This window comes from Notothenia rossii, assembly GCF_949606895.1.
Source record: "Notothenia rossii genome assembly, chromosome: 2".
NCBI classification, from domain to species: domain Eukaryota; kingdom Metazoa; phylum Chordata; class Actinopteri; order Perciformes; family Nototheniidae; genus Notothenia; species Notothenia rossii.
In genome coordinates, this window is record NC_136904.1 from 87,797,179 (window position 1) to 87,818,846 (window position 21,668).

Consider the following 21,668-nt stretch of genomic DNA (forward strand, 5'->3'; position numbering starts at 1 on the left):
CCGGGAACACCGTGGGTGTTACAAAGTTGAGTAAATCATCCAAAATGCAATGAAAGTGGTGATCAGCAATTTGATATGTTCAAACGTCTACTGTGAAGGATATCATAAAGCCTTAATGCAATCGAATGTAAAACTAAAAAGTTATGATTGATGAAAGTAGTAAATCGGTCAGATTTGAACCGGGTGTAATGTTTCTCACAGAAGTCTGAGAGCAGGGACCTGTGCTGCCTTCTGATAATATTTAATTTCATCTGTGACTTTGCTTTTAATACATTAGTTCACGCCACAAAGCAAAGTGAATGTTCTCATATGTCTAAGTGCCTCCAAGATCAGCCAAAGCTTTACTTTGCCACCGCATTCATCTTCTGTTACACACACACACACACACACACACACACACACACACACACACACACACACACACACACACACACACACACACACACACACACACACACACACACACACACACACACACACACACACACACACACACACACACACACACACACACACACACACACACACACACACACACACACACACACACACAGCTTTCGGAAGTCATGTTAAGAATGATATGTTTACTGAACGCAAAGCTTTGGCAGCCATACATACATTTCACAAGCGCTCACACCAAACACAGAGACTTTATAAGTTATAACATCACAGCGCGTAATGAGGAAGACACTGATGGTGCAGAATGAAAGGACACAGAGAAGCAGAGAGTAATACAAACACTGTCAAATACTATTAAAGGGAGCAAGCCACTGCTTTGATTTGAGGCCCTTCTATTCATTCTGTTAAGGTACCGGGAGCTGGCGTGGCCAAAAAGAACGAAGAAAAAGAGAGGCCATCATTTATCAAATGTTATATACCAAATAAAACTTCAGCAGTCGTCCTGATTTGATAAAACCGTTTCCTTATTAGATTTACGAGGGAGCTGCCCTAAATGTTTCCTTGCCCTTTTGAAATATGTATAAATAAAGGAGCACATTGCGGGGGAAAGTCAGCTGGAATGAGGTTGTAACACTTTGAAAATGTCCTCGCTTTCAAACTCTCGTATATCAAGTGAATACATGTTTTCCATTTTCCATGTAATCCTGCTCAGGATGACCCTGACCTTCTTGACTCTGAAGTAGTTTGACTATCTCGCTCCAAACTTAATTGAAAAGTTGGCAGCCCTGTGGAAGCTGCTTTTGATAAGTAAGAACGTGCTGTTGATTAACTGGAGCTGGAGAAAGTGGATTTAGGAATCATCACATTTTCTTCTGTTAGTCACCAACACACACACACACACACACACACACACACACACACACACACACACACACACACACACACACACACACACACACACACACACACACACACACACACACACACACACACACACACACACACACACACACACACACACACACACACACACACACACACACACACACACACACACACACACACACACACACACACACCTTTCGGACCTCATGTTAAGAATGATATGTTTACTGAACGCAAAGCTTTGGCAGCCATACATACATTTCACAAGCGCTCACACCGAACACAGAGACTTTATGAGTCATAACATCACAGCGCGTTATGAGTAAGATGGTGCAGAATGAAAGGACACAGAGAAACAGAGAGTAATAAAAACACTGTCGAATACTGTTAAAGTAATAAACACATTTTCTTTGGCAACACGGTTAAATCAAAGCACTGGAAAAAATGCTGCTCCAAAAACTATTTAAAAATAAGTTTCCCCTTGAAATAAGTACAATAATCTGCCAAGTAAGATTTTCCAATAAGAAATGAAAAAAGAAATCAAAGTCATCTGAGATACAGCTCGAAATAAGATGATTTGATTTACCAAGGTGATGCATTGTCTAAAAACAAGACCTGATATCTCACTGCTTTGCTACTTCTGAAGTTATTATGTCTTACAGCAAGCAAGACATAATCTGACTAGATATAAGAAACATGTACTGGGCAAGATTTGGGGTTTTTGTAGTGAGAGAAGAAAAATACTATTTTCAAACTGCCTTGATTTCTTTGTATTAAAGCTGCCATTTAGCAGGACTCATGCACCCTGCTGTGATTCATTGCTAACCCTAACCCATCATTAAGCACCTTCTCCCTGAACTAAATGTTGCTTTCTCTTTGATGCCGTGTTTTTGAGAGCAGTGCATTCGAGCAGAGCTTATCTTTCGTGTTGTGAACGTCTCCATCAGACTTTCCCTTTTTCCTGGCTGTACTCCATTTAACAATGCCAGCGCCTCTGAGAGCTTAAGCTCCTTTTCTTCTGGGAGTCTTAAAACTATTCTTGTTTTGTGCTGCAAAGCAAATCCAACAGATGTCTCAGCAGACCCTTCCTGCTGAGTCACATTGTGCAAAGCCACACCAAACGCTTATGGAATTTAATATTAATATACATTCAGATGCTAAAATGTTAAATCACGACTTAGTAGCTCTAGATTTGAAACTCTTGTTTGTTGTTTACCTGCGCTGCCTCCCAGCCCCACTGGCGATATTTGGGATCGTGGGTGAACCTCCACATGTACCAGTACGTCTCGATGACCTCCGGCCGCAGGATGTAATATTTCTCATTCTGCCGCACGGCCACCGCCTCCAGGCCGCTGTCAAACTTAAAGGCCTCCGGGCCCAGCTTCAACACTAGAGGGGAGAAGAGTAAAGGGAATTGACGTTGATAAGGAGAGGAAAACAAGAAGTAAAGAAGTACAATTGAAACAAGGAAAGAAGCAAAGAACAGAAGGAACAAAAAGATATGAGAAATTAAGAAGGAAATTGGAAAAACATAGGGATAAAGTTGGTAAGGTAAAACAGGGAAAGAATGATGAATAGAGTGAAGAGGGAGAGGAGATAAACATTATCTTTTGCTGATATGATTAGTGCCTCTGTGTGTGTGTGTGTGTGTGTGTGTGTGTGTGTGTGTGTGTGTGTGTGTAATAAGGCAATTACATCCTCCCACCCATTGCTTTGACTGGATTTCCATCTTTTTACAAGCAAAGAGTTTTCTGGCAATTATGGGCATTACGGCTGTGAACAATTACTGAGAAGGTCTTTGAGAGGATTCACACACACACACACACACACACACACACACACACACACACACACACACACACACACACACACACACACACACACACACACACACACACACACACACACACACACACACACACACACACACACACACACACACACACACACACACACACACACACACACACACACACACACACACACACACACACACACACACACCTGATTGACTGCTCATTAGGACCTAACAAGCCGACTTCAGACCGTTTTTATCAAACTCTCTGCCGCCTGAACAAAAATGTCTCTTTTTCTCCCCCAACCTTCCTCCCTCTCTCACGCCCTCTCTCCATCTTCATTTGTTTCCACGGCAACCTCTCCTCTTTCTCATAGCAACCTCACGATTTCTGACTACACACACACACACACAATCATGACGCAGGATCAAACCGACACACTGGTGTTTGTTTGCTGACGACTATTGATCCTCGTGGGCAAAACATCCAATATCTTCTTCATAAATCCTGACTAATCTACCTACGCTGAAAGAATAACAGCAGTCGGGATGTATCGTGCTTTAGGTACTTTCATTGTTTGTGATCCTAGATATCGCTGCAGCTGCTCTATTGATCACTTTGAGTTGTTTTATTTTATTTAGAAATATATAAAAATATTATCAAAAAAAATTCAATTCATTTTTATTTTATTTCATCCAAAACATACACAATAAATCAAAATTGGTTAGCATAAGGTCTCAGCCTCTCGTGTGCAGAGAAAGTTACAGGTGGTGAGCCAATAGGAAGTGGAGCACACAGGAGACAACCGTTTAATCGCAGACCGTTATGTTTGTGGGGGAATGGCAGTGCATACATTATTTGAGATATATTTCAAACTCGGACTTCATTTTAAGGACATTGCGGCCAGGGGTGTAGAGCTATTTTTACATTTGTAAAGCCTCCACTTCATGAAATGGCTGCAGCATCAGGAGGCAGCCTCTGAGAAGTGCAGCACCAGCGCGTACAGACAGCCTTCACTGTGTTCCCCACTGCAGGAGTGTGCGTAGAGGCGTGTGTAGGCGTGTGTAGAGAGGTGTGTGTGGTTGAAACATAGCTACGTTTCAACCACACACACCTCTACACACACACACATCGAACGGCCGGATTATTCCCCCTATTACTCGTTGTATGAAGGAAATGTCCGGTCACAAAGGCGCATGATGTGTGTGTGTGTGTGTGTGTATGTGCTCTGCTCAGCTCCGCTGTGTGTGTGTGTGTATGTTCGGTGTGTTTGTGTGTGTCCAACAACGGCATTTGTTTTCAAATGACTATGAACAGTAATTTACACACATCTGGCCAACTCCATAGGTATGTGGGTGTTCCCAAAATAAATTTAATCTTAATCTCGATGTAGTGCTAAATGCTTTCGGAGTGCACCGGAACGAACGCCCCAGTATGACGTTATGGCTGGCTAACAAGCCCAGGGGTCTCACTGACATTTCAGTTATATCAATATGTATACAGTGGTCCTAATTTGTTTGAATTGTATCCTGGTTTTAAACTATGTTAATATGTTTTGGATGCATATTGTTCTATTATTTGTTCAGGCTGTTACATATAATTAGCCACTGTTGCCACCTATATTAGGCTATATTATATTAAATATTATATTAATATTTGTAAAGCGGTCCAAATTTGTTGTTTTAATTGTATCCTGGTTTTAAACGTTAATATGTTTTGGATGCATATTGGTATTTCTTCAGGCTGTTAATAGAATTAGCCTCTGTTGCCACCTGCTGGTGAGTAAATATTCAAATCAGTTAAAATTGACAACCGGTCCGCGATTTTTTTTAAATGTATCTGCCGGTCCTTGGCACAATAAAGGTTGGGAACCCCTGGTCTAGACCAGTGCTTCTCAAAGTGTGGTCCTGGTGCCCCCTAGTGGTCCGTGAGTATATTGGTAAAATACATTTAAGTTTTCCGCACTCTCGCAGGAATATCTCCGTGAGTGTTTTTTTATTGGTTAAGTGGTCCTTGGTGGGAAACAGTTTGAGAAACACTGCTCTAGACTCAAATCTTTACTTTTGCTGACATGGCAGTTGTATTCATATTAAGAGTACGTGTGTGTTCCTCACCTGTCCGGTCGTAGGACTCGTGGCAGGTGTGAGCGATCTCGGCTCCGAGCTGCAGGTAGTGTCCGGCTTTATCGTCAGGCGAGCCGTCGGCGCCCAAAGCAAACATGCCGCCGGCGAAGCACGCCAGGTGCCCCATCTTCCTCTCCAGGTGGCCGTTCTTCCACTCGCCGATAAACGTCAGACCGCCGTTGGATTTGCGTATCAGGTGCCGCTCGATAGCCTTCAGGAAAAGAGTGTGTGTGAACGAGATAGAAGGAGAGTTATGCAGTTAGAGTGTGGATTTGAGTCAAAGTCAACTTTATTGTCAATCTTTCAGTTTGTGTGTACAGAGAGATAGAAATACCGTTTCCCACCATCCAGAATACAAATATGTATAAACATATGTATAATCCTATATACTGTATACACAATCAACAGACACATTTATACATATGCACACTAAGATAAAAACCCATAAATCAATATATACAAGATAACAGTCACTTCAATATCTTTGGGAATGTACATTAGTGCAAGAAGTTACGCAGTTAGAGCGTGGACTTTTGGGCTGATAAGGCCAGAAAACGTTGAATGAAGCAGTACAAATTAGGGGAAAATGTGGACACACGTGGATTATAGTGTCCATACAGTGTGTGTGTGTGTGTGTGTGTGTGTGTGTGTGTGTGTGTGTGTGTGTGTGTGTGTGTGTGTGTGTGTGTGGGTGTGTGTGTGTGTGTGTGTAATTGTATGCATGTAGTGATTAAAATATCAGGATGACAAATTAATAATTATGGTCAAAAAGTGATAGACAGTTTTTATTATAGTTGGAATGTGGATGAAGGTTATCAATGCAATATTAAAGGAATGTGTGTGTGCGTGTGTGTGTGTGTGTGTGTGAATGTTTCAATTGGGTAAAGTTTTGTGAATGAGGCATTGGCATTGAGAGCAGGTGTTTGTGGGTGTTGGGGGGGGGGTCGAACAGGACACAATGGTGAGTGTAGAATTTGAAATGCAGACATCTCTCAGCCCTCGCTCTGCAGCATCTGCTCTGCTCGCTCGGTGACAGATTTAATGATTGACAGATACATCTTCAGCCGACACACAACATCTGCCCTCTGCTAAATCCACTCTCACTTTACTTGAAAAACAAACGCATCTGTCTTTTGTCGTGATGGGCTCCGATCACTATGAGGAGGGAGTGAATTAAATGTTCCTAAATCAATGTCGGTCACTTAAAAAAGGATATCCTGTAAAACATAGAAGTCATAGTGACTGCTTTTCTTGCTTAAAAAGGTGTCAGAATTGTATCTGGAGCTACACATGTGAGTCTAATGTATGCAGACACCAGCTGGGCCTGGTTTGATGGCTTTAAAATCTTTTTGGTCCTTCTAATAAAAATGAAAAATGTCTGTCCTCTTTATATCTGTCTGTTGCCATATGTATATCTGTATGTTCAGTTGCTGTTTTGATCAGTGTACATCTGTTGTGCAGCAGCTGTTAAAACAAATACTCCCTTGGCACGATACAATCTGAATATATATTTCAAAAAACTATGCATTGAGCGTGAAATGAGATGTTGTCCTTCATATCCAAAGTGCTGCATACAAACATACTGTGTGTGTGTGTGTGTGTGTGTAGAATCATTTCCCGAAGGACAGTTTATTTCTCCCTGTGGCGTTCTGACAGGAAGCTGAGTGAAAGGTAATTAAATAATGAGTTTGTCGTCACCCTCTTTCTGCAGGAGTGTTTTGAAGTAGTGTTGTTATGCAGTGCTGCAAGAATAAAAGGATGCAATTGGTGTTGAGCTGCGCAAAGAAAGTGATGAGTTTCTTAAAATATATAAATAAATTATTTTGGTTTTCCTGAGATTATGCACAATGTGTCTCTTTGTTCTGTAGAAATAACTGTAAAACATAACACACACACACACACACAAATCTCTTTAATGTACCTCGATGGCTTCATCGTAGGTTTTGCGGGCTTCTGTATCGGTCTTGTCGGACATGAGCCATGCCTTCAGCAGGTACTCGTAGAAACTGTCCCCAAGTCCTCCAACTGAGGTGTGATCTGGAGAGAGGAAAGAGAAGAAAGGGTTAAATATGCAGAGGGGAGGAACTAGCGAGAGACAGAAAAAGAGAGAAAGTTAAAGTGGATTATTGTTTCTTCATATTTGCCTGAAAGTCATTGGCAGAGGGCGACATATGGCTTCAAAAGCATCTATCCAAACCCTGGGTAGTTACGACAAAAACAATATATTGGCAGCGGTCTCACATCTCATTTCCAGTTTTTGTTTACTGTGTCCCTGGTGTGCTCACATTTCCATGTCCCCAAACGTCCTGATGAAAGTTTACTCAGCTTTCATGGCTGTCCGAATTTGCCGGACGCCCCGTAGAGAGGAAGGCACACAGCCAACACTGTTTCTGATCAGACTATCAAATACAAAGAAATTCCCCACGGGAGTTAGAGCCCAGTTGATCCAACTCTTTGATGACGCTTTGGTCAATTTCAGAGGCAATTTCACTGACCTATAAAAGATTTATGGAGAGTGTTAGCAAAGAAAATAATGTTTAGCATGTGAGATGTGTTATTGAGTATCATTATAACAGTTCATTATCATTATCATTATAACTGTCAATACTAACGTTTTATGATAATGTTTGGCTTAGTGAATGGCAGTTAAAAGACATTGTTGTTGGTTGGCGAATGCAAACAAAAACTACTCTGCATAAAACAATGTACTCAAGTATAATTACCAGTTATACAGTATACTCCAAATATCTGGAACAAACTCCCAGAAACCTGCAGGTCCGCTGCAACTCTTACTACTTCTAAATCCAGGCTGAAGACTTTTCTTTTTGTCGCTGCTTTTAATTGAACTATTCACATCTTAGACTGCACCGTAACTTTTATCCATGTATTTTTTCTTTCTTTTTATGTTTATTTTATTAACTTTTGTTTTTAATGACTGATTTTAAATGCCATTTTCTTAATGTCTTTCATTTTTTGTAAAGCCCTTTGAATTGCCTTGTGTTGAAAAGTGCTATATAAATAAACTTGCCTAGCCGTGCCTATACAGTATTGGCATCAAAATATACCTAAAATACCAAAGGTGAAAGCACTCATTATGCACAATAGCCCATTTCAAAATAGTAGATCTTGAATTGTTTTTATTAATAGCATTAATCTCGCAGCCTCTCGCGCAATTATGATTTCAGATTTCTAGTTGTTTCTAAAAAAATTGACATAAATGAGATTAATATTAACATAATAGTTCTCAAAGACTAGATGTAACATCTCTTTATGATCATATTTGATATCTGATGCTTTGTTGACTACCTAAAGATCTCCCTCTCTGTGTGTGATTAACATGCCTGAAGGTAGAATGGAGCGATGCGCAAACACGGGGAACGAGGAAGACGAAATAAGCAATGAATTATTCAAACCTCACAAACAACCTTGGAGTCATTACTGAGGGCAGATTGTGAGTATGTGTTCATGTTTGTGATTCTCTGGGTTTGTATATTCACTCAGAAAATTACAGGTATTCAAGGAGCATGAAGGAGACGGTGAGAGACAGCTAGTCAATATTTTTGATACAAGTTTAAATCTGCTCAAAGCTGATATGTAAATACGTACATTTGGTGAGTTCAAATCATTTCGGAGAGCCTAATCAAACAGTTCCTGATACACTTATGTCGGCAATATAAGAGTGTGTGTGTTATGTAAGGTTTTCAAGGACTCACAACACTGTCATGTTTACATCTTTTATGCAGAGTGTATCCAACATCAGCAGCACAAGAGCACTAACTAATCCCCCTGACCCAAACACGAGCCTAAATAACCTGCAGGCTTCGATGAATGCTTGTATATTTGATCACCCTGAGCGGCATCCGGCAGGTCACCAGTCCTCTGCTCCACGCCAAATGAGCATACTTGGTTGGTGAAGTATTGGATGAGATAAGTCTGCTAGCTCAAAGAAAAGCAGCATGGCACCTTGCTCACCATGGCTGTTGGCAGAACTCTTCTCCTCTGTCTGGCTAATCATCGAGAATCAATACCAAATCTTCTTGAAGGAAAAGGTCTACTACTGTTTTTTGTCCCCGATCGCAGCATGTGTTGAACTTTATTTCCTTTAGGGTTAATACACAGAAGAAAAAGAAGCTTGTAGCAGGAAGCTGGAAGAGAGCGTCTGTGCAGAGCCTCGCTCAGGGGAAGCAATAACGGTTCAGACCTGATTACAGCTCTTGGAAGCCGACACAGGTGGCCACAAATGTTTTTACTTCACAGACTCTGGGTTCAATATCAGGTTAATAGCGAGGCGCGCAGAAATCCCAAAGAGATCAGTGAAAAACCATCGGTACTTGAAGAGGAGACATCTTACAGGAGGTTTTTCAGGGCATTTTTATTTTATTTATTCCTTTATTGAACAGGGAAAGTGCACATTAATGAACATTTCTGTAAATTTGCCAGAGTTAGCCAAGAGGCTATTTTTCATCTGTAGTCCCTGGACAGATTTGAAAAGTCAACCTAACGCATGTTCAACTAGGAGGTGAACCAAGAAAAAGAAAGAAATCTGAGCTGCTTATTTATATGAGCAGCAGACAACCAGAGCGCTGTGCTGAATGCCATTATTATAAGTTCTACTATGGTTAGTCCATTCCTTGCAGAGAGGGAGTATAACCAGCCCTGAGCCACATGGAGCTCATTTTTAAAGATGTATTTATATTCAAGATGTCGATTGCCTTTGACCTTGGTTGGAGAAACTTGGGATCTATAAAAAGTTCAAACCAAGTTTACTTATTTTTCAGGGGTGAAGCTATTTCACCCGAGGACAGACATCTAGTCTCTCTTTGGATTCAGATTGGAAGTCAATACACTTCTGTTCATGTAAAGAATAATTCATAAGCAGTGGAGAAAGTGAGTTAATGCGATACAATACATTAGGAGTTAGAACACTGTAGCAAATACTATTAACAATGAACAGTTAATACATTAAATACAAATCAAATAATGATTACATCGGGGAAAAGAGAGTATTATGTAAAGTCAAAAATTGCAAAAATAAAATTGTGATTGATGGTTGTATGTTTTTTTCCCAAGGCTTATCAACTATGAGCTTAATTTGTGTCTTTTCTTTTCTTTTTATATAAGTGGTTTACTTTTTGTTAACCATTATTATCTTACTAATATGACAACGTTATTTTATAAAATTTAAGTTTTCCAGACCAATAACAATACAATCCACACAAAGTCCTGTGTGTTATATTCAATCATAAATTGAGATAATTGTCGTTTGACACATCTGGTATTTTCCTACAAACATCCTGCTCCCTATCACTCTGTCCACATGCCTCTGTAACGGGCCGTCCACACAGCAGCTTTAAAAAAAATCTTCCAACGCTTCTCTGCCCATTCACTTTGAATGGGGGTGACGTCACCTTGCCTCGCCGAACTGCATTGTGGGGAAGCAAAGCGAAGATTTCCAGGATTTTCAGGATTCAAAAGTTGAGCAACGTTCAACTTTTGAAGCTGAGCTTGAAGCGTCAGGCAATCAAATCCCGTTTATGCAAATCTGACAGTGCAAGCGCTAGCCAATCAAACCGCGTGTAAGCTGGGAGAGACAGCTCATTTCCTCATATTCCAAACGAGAAATTACGGTAGCAAATCACCCGGTTCTTTACGACCAGAACTATTTACCGGGATACAACCCGGAGGAACCAGGCATGGAGGGAGGTGGAAGAGACAGTGGGTGAAACTGGTAGGTTTTCGCCTGTTTGGGGAGTTTATATCCTGTTTACTTCGTTTTAACATTGCTATTGCTTTGTACTGTATGTCGGGGGCGGGAGATTCATGTGATTGGTTGTTGCTCGCAAAAAATCCCCAAGCTTTCAGACTCGCCCACCTCCAAGATTTTTTTAACGCTGCTGTGCGGACGGGCCGTTAAGGCTGTACATGTTCCCAGACTCCTCGAGTTAAGAGGCTTAAAATAACTAAAATGCTGGGCTCCTCTTGCTTTGTCCCACTTTTTCTCTGTGAAGTCTTCAGATCTTCTTTTACCGACTTATCTGTTGCTTGATTTTTACAGTAAAATGTGGTTTTAAAAATCTGAAGCGTTGTCATGCCTGCTTTTTAAACTTAAAACCTGATGTAATAAAAGGGAGCAGAACAGAAATACAAAGTAAGACTAACATCAAAACATTCAACCAGACAAAAAAAACTGCTCTTTCACACAAGACTGTTTTTGATGTTAAAGAGGAACATAAGAAGGCAACACGGATTCAATTAGAATATGAAACAGGAAGTGCTCTCAAATTGTCTCATCTTTTTTTGTATTTCTTCCCTCGAGCATCTACCCTTTTCTGTTTCTCAGTCACCTCCCACACTGTTTTAACTTAGCATCCTCCCACACACACTCACTCCCTCCTCTCCTCTCCATCATTTTCAGCCCACCAAAGGATCTGGGTCGTGCACGGAGCGCCTGTCAATCAAAGCGGGGTCTGCTGAGGAGGCGGCTTCAAACACACACTAAACCGCAGACACAAAGACACATGTACACAAGAGGACATCTTCACTGAGTCTCACACACTCTGGTTCAAAACACAGGTCGAGGGCACGAGCTGCTGAGGTAATACTAATAAAGTCTGTGGATGGGAAGGAGTGCAACAAGTTATTTCTATGCAGCACCAAACCCAACGAAGAACAGCAGAGGTCAGCCATGTCTCAATCCATGTTCATGCATTACAAACGTCTTTTTGACTGACAACAAATCATTATTGACAAATGCTGTTCAGCAGTCAACATGTACTTGGATGCTGTGTAAGGGAGAGTGTGAAGTATTTTGTTATTATTATTTTATAATGTTTTGTTCTATCAGCAAATTCAAAAGTGTGGTGTTTTGCTAACTGACAGCTTTTTTGCCAATCAATATTTTAAAGAAACCTTTGAATGCTTTTTGGGGTTTTCCCTTTCCTGTAGAGTGTTAGGGTTGGTTTACTTATGTCACTATGTAACTCTTTCGCTTCTATTGGTTAGTGCTCCGAAACATAAGAGGCGGGACATCTCTAAGCAGTTGACCAATCACAACAGAGCCGGCCAGCTAACCAATCGGAGCAGACATGGGCTCTGGTTTCAGGCGGAGGGTGAAAAGAGGTGCAGTACCACAGGCAGTGTGAGGAGAATAAAGAGCTTTTTGAGCATTAGAGCATGGAGACATGTCACAGTAGAGAAACTACATACAAATATGAACCTCAACATTTGCATAATATGTTCGCATTCAAAATAATTTGGAATCAGTTTTCCTGAGGCAGAGCCAGAAGGAAGTCAAATGTAAGTATTAGTCAAATATAAGTGTCAGAGAGATAAAATCAGCTACTGTTTACAAGTTGTTGCAAGTGAGCACCCAACGTGTCAACCACAATGACAGATTAGATAACCAAGTGAAACCACATTTAAAAAAGAGATAGGAATTATCAGGCTACAACAAAACATCCATAGTCAACTAAATCAACAATGCAAATTCTGAATTAGACGTACAGTATGTTTGAGCCTAAATGAGTGTTGGTGAGAGACAGAGAAAGGAATGACATGTTTACCAACTATATATAAACGTCTGTAAAATTCAGATTGTTGGCGTGTAGGTTAAAAAGAGGGAGTAGATGGTGTGTGTGTGTGTGTGTAGGCAGGGGAGTGTGTGGTAATAAGGCTGTCAGTCTCAGCAGGGACGCTCAGCCTCATTAGTGTGACTTCACTACTGTCAGTACACACACACACACACACACACACACACACACACACACACACACACACACACACACACACACACACACACACACACACACACACACACACACACACACACACACACACACACACACACACACACACACACACACACACACACACACACACACACACACACACACACACACACACACACACACACACACACACACTTAACACATTGTCTTGAAACACAGCCACACATTCATATACATTTCTCACCCACTTCTTGGAGCTTAAGCAAGACAGTGATCTGCCTATGACAGGAAGGGTGTTAAATGCACCACCAATGTAACTATTTTCCAAATGAGTTGGACTTTTTTAGAAAGTTAACAAACCCCCCCCAGGCAGCAGCTGATACAGTAGAACCACTCTCCAGCAACAGATAGATTTTGGCTGGTGTTTTGTGTTCATTTGTGCCCAGATAGCAGCGCACATTAATCTAACTTGAGACAGCCTTGCAGCTTCAATTCAGTCCTGAAAGTTAAACAGCCCTCTGTAATGAATTCAAATTGATGTGTTTACTCTGCAGCAGTTACCTCGCAGGTGTTCAAAAACATGCAAATAACAATCCCACAAGAACACGTTTAGCTGGATGTGTATTTATCTGCAAACAGACTTCAAATGTACTGTAATTTTCTGCCTCGCTGAGTCTGATTGATAATTATCACGGCTTCATGACGGCACTGTGAGCAGCGACTGGGTTGTTTTTGCTTTATTGGTGTGTGGATTGTGGATAAAATGTTAAACAAGATCAGTTATGTGTTGATGTTTTATTTTATTATCCTTTAAGAACATATACATAGAGTGGTTCTACATTGACAACAATAAAGTCAAATAAAGTGTATTTGTGTTAAGAGATCAGGATATACTAGTGTATTATTGCAGTTGTTTCAACTGTAGTAAGTTTTGGGTCAAAACAGCCTTCACCGAAAATGTAATTGAAATGTGTTGCATTCCAATTTGTAATATAACTATTAGTGCAGTCAGTAAATCAGGTTGTAACATTTTGTATAAACAGGATAGCTTTTCACAACGTGCTGAGGTTACAGGACTACTGTTATATGTGGGTTTTAACAGTCTCAATCCACGTCTTTAATTACGTGAGAAGATTACATCTCTCACTATGTGGAGACTGCGGATACCATTAACAGAAGTAACATCTGGTGGGATATGCTATGCTCATTTACAGGGTCATACTTCTTTCCTACAACGTATTTGTATGCTTCTAACACATCATTTCTATTACATAATGGCTGTGTGAGAATATCTGTTTTCACACTCTGTTATAAAGCCTCTCGCTTTGAGCCCCATCCCGAAAAAGTAAAGTGTGCTCTGATTGGCTTATGAGAATAACTGCAAATGAAGCCTGCATGTGGCAAAGGAAGGGCGTTTCTGAACATTAAGGCATGTAAACGTGTCACAGTAGAGGCACAACATACCAATAGTACTTAACCAAGAATACATGGGGTTGTTTAAAATAGGGGGGGTTAGTGGGCTTAAAGGTTTACAGTTTAACAGCGAGTCTCCTAGCAACTGCTGATATGAGAAATGCCGACTCAGACACTTGAAAGCTAAATGGTGTAAAAATGTGTCCAATGGTTAATATCTTCCTTATAGCTTATACGGTATAGTCCTTCAACAAAGAGTCAGCTTAAATTGATTTTGACTTTATTCTATGAGAAGTGACTTTTTTAACCACATACAGGGAGCAGGATTAAGGCTTGAGACTGTTCAAAGCTTTGTTTTATTAAATGTTAGAATAAGGCCTGAAAGTTCACCTCAACAGATCGGTGGCGAAGTCCATAGGGACTTGGCTTGGCAACTGGAAGGTCACCAGTTCAAGTCCCGGAAAGACCAAGTGCTACCGAGGTGTCCCTGAGCAAGGCACCGTTCCCTAAACTGCTCCCCGGGCGCCGTACATAATGGCAGCCCACTGCTCCTAACACTAGGTCAAGTGCAGAGAAACCGTTTCGTTACATGGTACCTGTACTACGTAGTGACAATACATTTAATCTTAAAGTGCTGCTTTGTTGACTTGAAATATAATTTTTTTTTTTTTTTTAAAGTTGCTTTGTGAAGTCTAGTGGTATTTCAGCGTTTGCTTCTGAAGGCAGTATCGTGCCACCATTTTCTACTTTTTTATCAAACATGGCTAAACATTTTTCTTTCCCAGAATGCACTACAAAGAGTCGTCCAGCTACTGCCAACCACAAGCACCAGACAAAGGTACCATGGCTGCACAATTGGTCATGATTACTTTATACCTAATTATTAATAAACAATAACACTATCATCATGGTCACCTTTGCCTTATCATGTTATTTTGCAAGACTGTATCAACAATCAAGGGGACTTTTTTCTCGGAGCCCCTTCAGGTTTAATTAATAACATGGCATTCACTGACCTACCCCACCCCCCCCTCACTGAACCTCTGCATGCAGCACGGAGGGGGCTCGAAGCAGCTCAGTTTGGTTTGGGAGGAGCTGTGGGCTTTAATTAAACTGGTGCTGCTTTGTTGTAATCATCAAGGGGCAACAAGGTGGAATGGCAGCTAATGAATGTGTCCAGACTGAAGAGCCAAACACACTTACTGTAACAAGCAAGTGGACCAATGGATACTGAGAGTAGGGTTTGCACAGAGACACTGATACCATGCAGACTGGGAAGATTTGAATGCCCGGAACAAAAAATAAAGACATTTGGTCAAATATTATGTTTATTGTTGAGTTTTACACAAACAATTTTTAAGAAGGCTATTTAAAGAAGAAACTCAAAGTAGACTACTTCAAACAAAACAAGTCCTTTTCACAGACTTCCTTATAGCAGTAATAAGATAATTATGATGCAAAATGTCCCCTTACTTCAGGCCTAAAAATTTCGTAAAAAATCAAATTGAATAAAACCATTGTAAATAAACCAAAATACACATCTGGCTTATTACATTTGAATCAAGGTATGCTGCTGCTGACTTCAAATAGCCTTATTTACTGCCTAAAACAAATAGAACCCAAACTCTGTGAAAACAAAGGAAAATATAACAATAACTTTTTGCAGGCTTGTGTTATTTTAGTCTGTTTTCTACGCCTTTTTAACACACTTCAAATTGTGCTTAAGGCGGAATAAGATCCACAAAATATGATGACCAAAGAGATTTAAAATGTTCTGACTTCAGTAGATTTTTAACCATCAAAGTCTGTTAAATACCAGCTAACGGAAACACTTACATGAACACTATATTTTCACGACTTAAAACAAAAGAAAACATAATCATAATTTTGTGCAGGCTCATGTTATTTTATACTTTCTATGCTTTTTAATAGACTTTGAATTGTGCTTAAAGGGGGATCATTCAGATATTTGAATTGGTCAGACTTTAGCAGATTTTTAACCATCAAAGTCCGGCAAATACCAGCTAATAGAAATACTTGTATAAACACAAAGACCCATGCAGACACACATTGTTATGCTAACCATGCAGATTGTGAACACTATATTTTCACGACTTAAATGCATACACATACGACTGAGCCCCTACTCTCAAACACACCCACAGAGAAGAGACAAACAACATCCGTCATCGCCTGCGCTCTCATGCAGCTCTCTATCCATCTGCTGATGCACTCATCCATCAATCCGCTCTCACACTCATCTTACGTCCATTCATTTCCCTCTGCTTTTGGCCCAAAGTCTGAGCACTTACAAGTGCATTTGTCTGACTGACAAACAACCTATCCATCCATTAATGAGCCCATCCATTTATCAATCCATTGCTCTCCACTTGTTTTGTCCACACCTAAATCACATTGTTCATCTCACTAGACCACCCTAGTTGTTAAAGGACACATCTGTATTTTGAGAAAAGTACAGTCTTCTGTTTATTTTCTTCCACTTTCTGTGTGTGTATGTCTTATTGCACATTTACATGGGGGTGTCGTGAATTGAAAATACTTATTGAGGCTCTATTATGCCTTTTGGGGTTCTCCCTTTCCTGTAGAGTGTTGTATAGGTTTTAGTGCATGTAAATCAGGGGTGTCAAACTCAAGGCCCGGGGGCCAAATCCGGCCCGCGACTTCATTTAATGCGGCCCCTCAAGAGCTTTCAAAGAATATAATATGTTTATTATACGGTTACATGCCGATTTACAGAAGCACGTTGCCCATAAACTACATATCCCACAATGCATCTCAAATTTGACTTTTTTCTCAGAATTTGACTTTTTTTCTCAGAACAAGTTTTTTTCTCAGAATTTGACTTATTTTCTTCAAAATATTCATTTTTTCTTAGAATTTGCCTTTTTCTCAGAATTAGATTTTTTTTTTAATCATTTTGTAACATTCTCAGTGAAGAGACTTGCAATGATTTGCCCTAGACTTCTGCTTTCAGACGTAGTTAATTATGAAGTTATTACCCTATCCGATAATAATCCAATGCAGAGGCAATAATGTCATATAATATATTATTTTATATATATTAAATATTTATATATGTATTTTGATATATAGTCTTAAAGTTACAACCGGCCCTTTGAGTGCAACCATAATGCTGATGAGGCCTGCGAAGAAATTTGAGTTTGACACCCCTGATGTAAATGGTCTGCAAAGGCAAACATTTCTCTGCCTGAAACGCCTCCATTGGACTCCTTTGTCCTTTGTCCTCTAACATAGTGAAAGCAGTATCACAGCAAAGGCACAAAATACTAATATGAACCTGGAAATGAGCCTGATATGTCCTCTTTAATACGGCTCTCTCTTGCGTAACGACTCATTCCCCTGGATAAATGAAAGCAACATAATATTTTCATTTTTCAAATAGATTTCATCTTTTCATTTCCTTTCTCTGCACTAAAGAGCCAACCTGAGCCGATCTGATTGACAGGAAAATAAATACAGCGCTCAGCTTCTATAAAAAAACACTTCTAAGTGAATGTGCAAACAAAAAGGAATATTTTAATATCCATAATGTTTTGTTATTCTGTTGGAATATTAAAATAGCATATCTCTATATAACTGTCATCATGCATCTTAATGGCTGATCTCAGGTTGAAAACTCTCCCTAGTGAAATGTTGAAAAGTAAACAAAAAGGAATATTTAAAGCTCTCTGATGACTGCTTGGATGATACATTTAAAAATCCCCCAGTAACGTTTAGGAGGATTTAACATGTATGAAAGACACTTTTAAATCTTCTGAGTAAATGTTGGGAAGAGGACTCAAAGCACTGACATCCAAACTCTCAAGAGCGCTCAGCTGTCACAGCAGTCAGCACAGAAACATCTCTAAACTTTCATACTTTAACAAGATTTTCCATCTATTACATGTATAAATCATTAAAGATTTAGAAAAATAATTATGAAGGATAAAATTCCAAAGGCAGAACCTATAAAACCATGTGATAAAAGTGTAGAAATGCTGATGTGTAACTTCGCAAAAACCGAATAAATGCAAAATGCAGAGATATAAAGGAGTATGATAGATGATACATCTCTGTACATTTATATTCACATTAGTCATAAACATTTGTTATGCTTATTATAGTGAATTAACTTTATTCAATTTGAAATTACAATATACCTTTCTACCACAAACATAACTTGTTTTATTTTATATATATATATTTATCTTCTGCACTATTTTACATCTTACATTCCTATTGTCACTAGTGCAATGGGTCATTGTGTACATCTTTAAATGAGATGGAGCTTGAGATCTACTATTACTATAAATAGCTTTAGCCTTTAGGACGCTTCAAAATGTGTATCATTTTGCGCGGACGCCAGGACCGATGAAAAATGTGACATTCTGGAGTTAATGGGTTCAAATTGTCCAACTTGGTCGATAGCGCCACCTATATGTAAATCATTACAATTGGTCCTCTTGAACCTCTAAGCTCCGCCTACTTTGATTTTTTTATAATTAGCATAATGTTCAAAACAGTGAAATATTCACTTAAAAAGTGGGGTAGGTAATTTTGGAGAAAGCAGCTCGAGTGCGCTAGAATTTGAAAATACTTAGCTGGAAAAAATCTGCCACTTCCTTACAGAGCCCCTCCTCCAACACACGTGAACGCGCACATGACCAATGAGGGCACGAGATAAGTTTGTGCACAGATGGAAGGCTGACAGGCAGGTAGGCCATCCAGTTATTTTAGCGGGGCCGGCTCAGATGATTAGTCGTGCTTTTTACAGTACTACGGCTTCCAGAGATTACATTTTTTAATGGATTTTTTGTCAAAGCACTTCAGATATTCATTGCTATCTGGATGTTAAGAGCATTCCATGGAATATAACAAAAAGTGTATCTCGAGCCGGTTTCTCAAACTTACCTACCCCACCTTTAAATTTCAATTTTTTGTTTCTCGACACCAAACTTAGTATACAGCATCGGTGGAGGGTCACACACATCACCCTAGGAAATGAGCTTGTTCAGTCGATAAATATGGCCGCCATTAATCAAAACGTATTTGCAAAAAGGCGGGGCTTAGAAACAAATGATCATAACTCATCAACAATGTATCCATTGATGGGTTCAGTCTGTATTGGGGAATAGGCACACCAAAGCATTTTCCATTTTGGAATATAGGGGGTGCCAAAAACACCACCAATTTATAACTCAAGCACAGATGGACAAAATAATTGTAATTTTTTTAGACATACTCTGGTCCGGGGGTATTGTCATAGGAAAATAAATACCTTATGCAAATGTGAGGGTGTCAAGTTCAAAGGATTCACTGTTAAATATACACTTAAGGAGATGAGACAGAGGATATACAGATTCTGAAAAACTTTGAAGCATCCCTCTCAAAGCTATAACAGCAATTTAATACCGACACTTTCGGGATTATATATATTTAAAACCTTACTATTATTTGACACATCCAGTGACAGTGTACTCACTTCAAAAAAGTCTGACAACATAAATGTGTAATTCTGCCTCTTCAACGCAGCCGTTTCCTTAATGTAAGCACTTGCTTGTCGCCACGTGTCAAGCCGACTAACTGGCTGTAGTTGTGTCTACCCAACATGTCTCACCAGCTTTAATTAAATACTGAATGTAAATTGTAAATGACATGAACCAGAAATGACAGGTTTCAGTGCCAGAATAGTGTGGCTTCACATCTAACTTCACTCAGTGAGCTGTTAATTTCCCTGGGCAGAACTCCAAAATGTAATCAATATGTCAGGAATACCGTGTTCTCGCTCTCCTTCTACTCGCCTCACTTTGTTCTCATTAAAGACGATCCATTCTGTTCCTTCTCTTCCTTTCACTTGGTTAATTTCTCCTGTTCTCACTTCACATAGCTGCAAGTACACGATCATTTAAAGCTCAAAGGAACGTTTTGATTCTTCTCTCAGCTGGATGCTTGTAAATCAATAAACCAGGAACACATTTCTTTATTAAATATTGAGAAAATACACAAATCTCAACGCCCGAAGGTTGAAACGTTTCCACTGCAACTTCGATTAACTGACTTCAACATTGACATAGTAAGGTATTTGACGAGATAAAATAAGCTTAATTTAAATTGTCTATCACCACAAGCAACACGGAAATACGCACGGACTATCTTACGCATTAAACTGTAGGATTTGTATTTCAACAATAACGTAAAGCGGCCATTACGTGTCTTAATGACAGCTGACTCAAATGTGCTGATAGAGTTTTATGATCCTGACTGTACTCACGTTGTCCCCAGCGCCCCGTCCGAGGGTTCAGGTAGTTTGGATACAGTCCGTTGGGTCGGTCCATTTTGGCGAGCAGCTTCCTGATGTGCATCACCTGAGACGGAAACCAGACACAAGAGTTTTAATCCGAATAGAAAATAATCCCTGTGTGATAAAAGTGATATCACAGTCGTCATCTTCTCACAACAGATAGGTCTATTTCCTACCTCGGATGTTAATTAAGGTCTGAATCTCCAGTACTTTTCTTTTCCCTCTCCTTTTGCTAAAGTTGAGGCTGGAAATGGTTATCTGATGATATAATAATAATAATAATAATAATAATAATAATAATAATAATAATAAGTCAATGGGTATAAACGAGATCTAATATTATTATAACTGTAGAACAAATCTCCTCTGGCCGGAAGAGAACTCTCTGCTCCAGAGCTTCTCTTGATAACTGGACTTAAACTCCCACTATACACTTTATATTTATATTCAACTTAATACTGAATTAATCAATTTCTTGCACGATAATATCCTGCATTATATTTGCTACTGGAAATGTGTATTTCCACATGTATATTTTCCACATGTATATATTTGTTTTGACTTTTTAAAGCTACTTTATAGTTCAGAAATATGTTGGACTGTTTATTTCTAGTGTCTTAATTTCTCTTATATACATCGCCTTGTTTTATATGCTGCTGCGACGCAAACATTTCCCAAATTGGGAAATTGCCTGTCTGCCTACCTATCTATCCATCTATCTACCAATCTATCCATCTATCTACCCACCTACCCACCTACCTACCTACCTACCTACCTACCTACCTACCTACCTACCTACCTACCTACCTACCTACCTACCCATCTTAGTATCTACCTATCTACCCATCTATCTATCTATCTATCTATCTATCTATCTATCTCCCTATCTATCTTAGTATCTACCTACCTACCTACCTATCTTACTATCTATACTTACCTTTCTATCTATCTATCTATCTATCTATCTACCTACCTACCTACCTACCTACCTACCTACCTATCT

The 21,668-nt window shown here is 39.6% G+C and overlaps 1 protein-coding gene across 1 annotated transcript in view; it reads right to left on the reverse strand.

Annotated features, from left to right (window-relative positions):
• Positions 1 to 1,451: 1,451 nt before the first annotated feature.
• man1a2 (mannosidase, alpha, class 1A, member 2) overlaps positions 1,452 to 21,668 on the reverse strand; it is a 121,382-nt gene continuing 101,165 nt past the window's right edge. Inside the window, exons 9-12 of the mRNA XM_079666137.1 lie at positions 20,636 to 20,729; positions 7,125 to 7,240; positions 5,195 to 5,414; positions 1,452 to 2,673 (exon numbers count right to left, since the gene is read on the reverse strand). Of these exons, the coding sequence (XP_079522263.1) occupies positions 2,471 to 2,673; positions 5,195 to 5,414; positions 7,125 to 7,240; positions 20,636 to 20,729 (633 nt within the window). The 3' untranslated portion in view covers positions 1,452 to 2,470. The remainder of the gene's footprint in view (positions 2,674 to 5,194; positions 5,415 to 7,124; positions 7,241 to 20,635; positions 20,730 to 21,668) is intronic.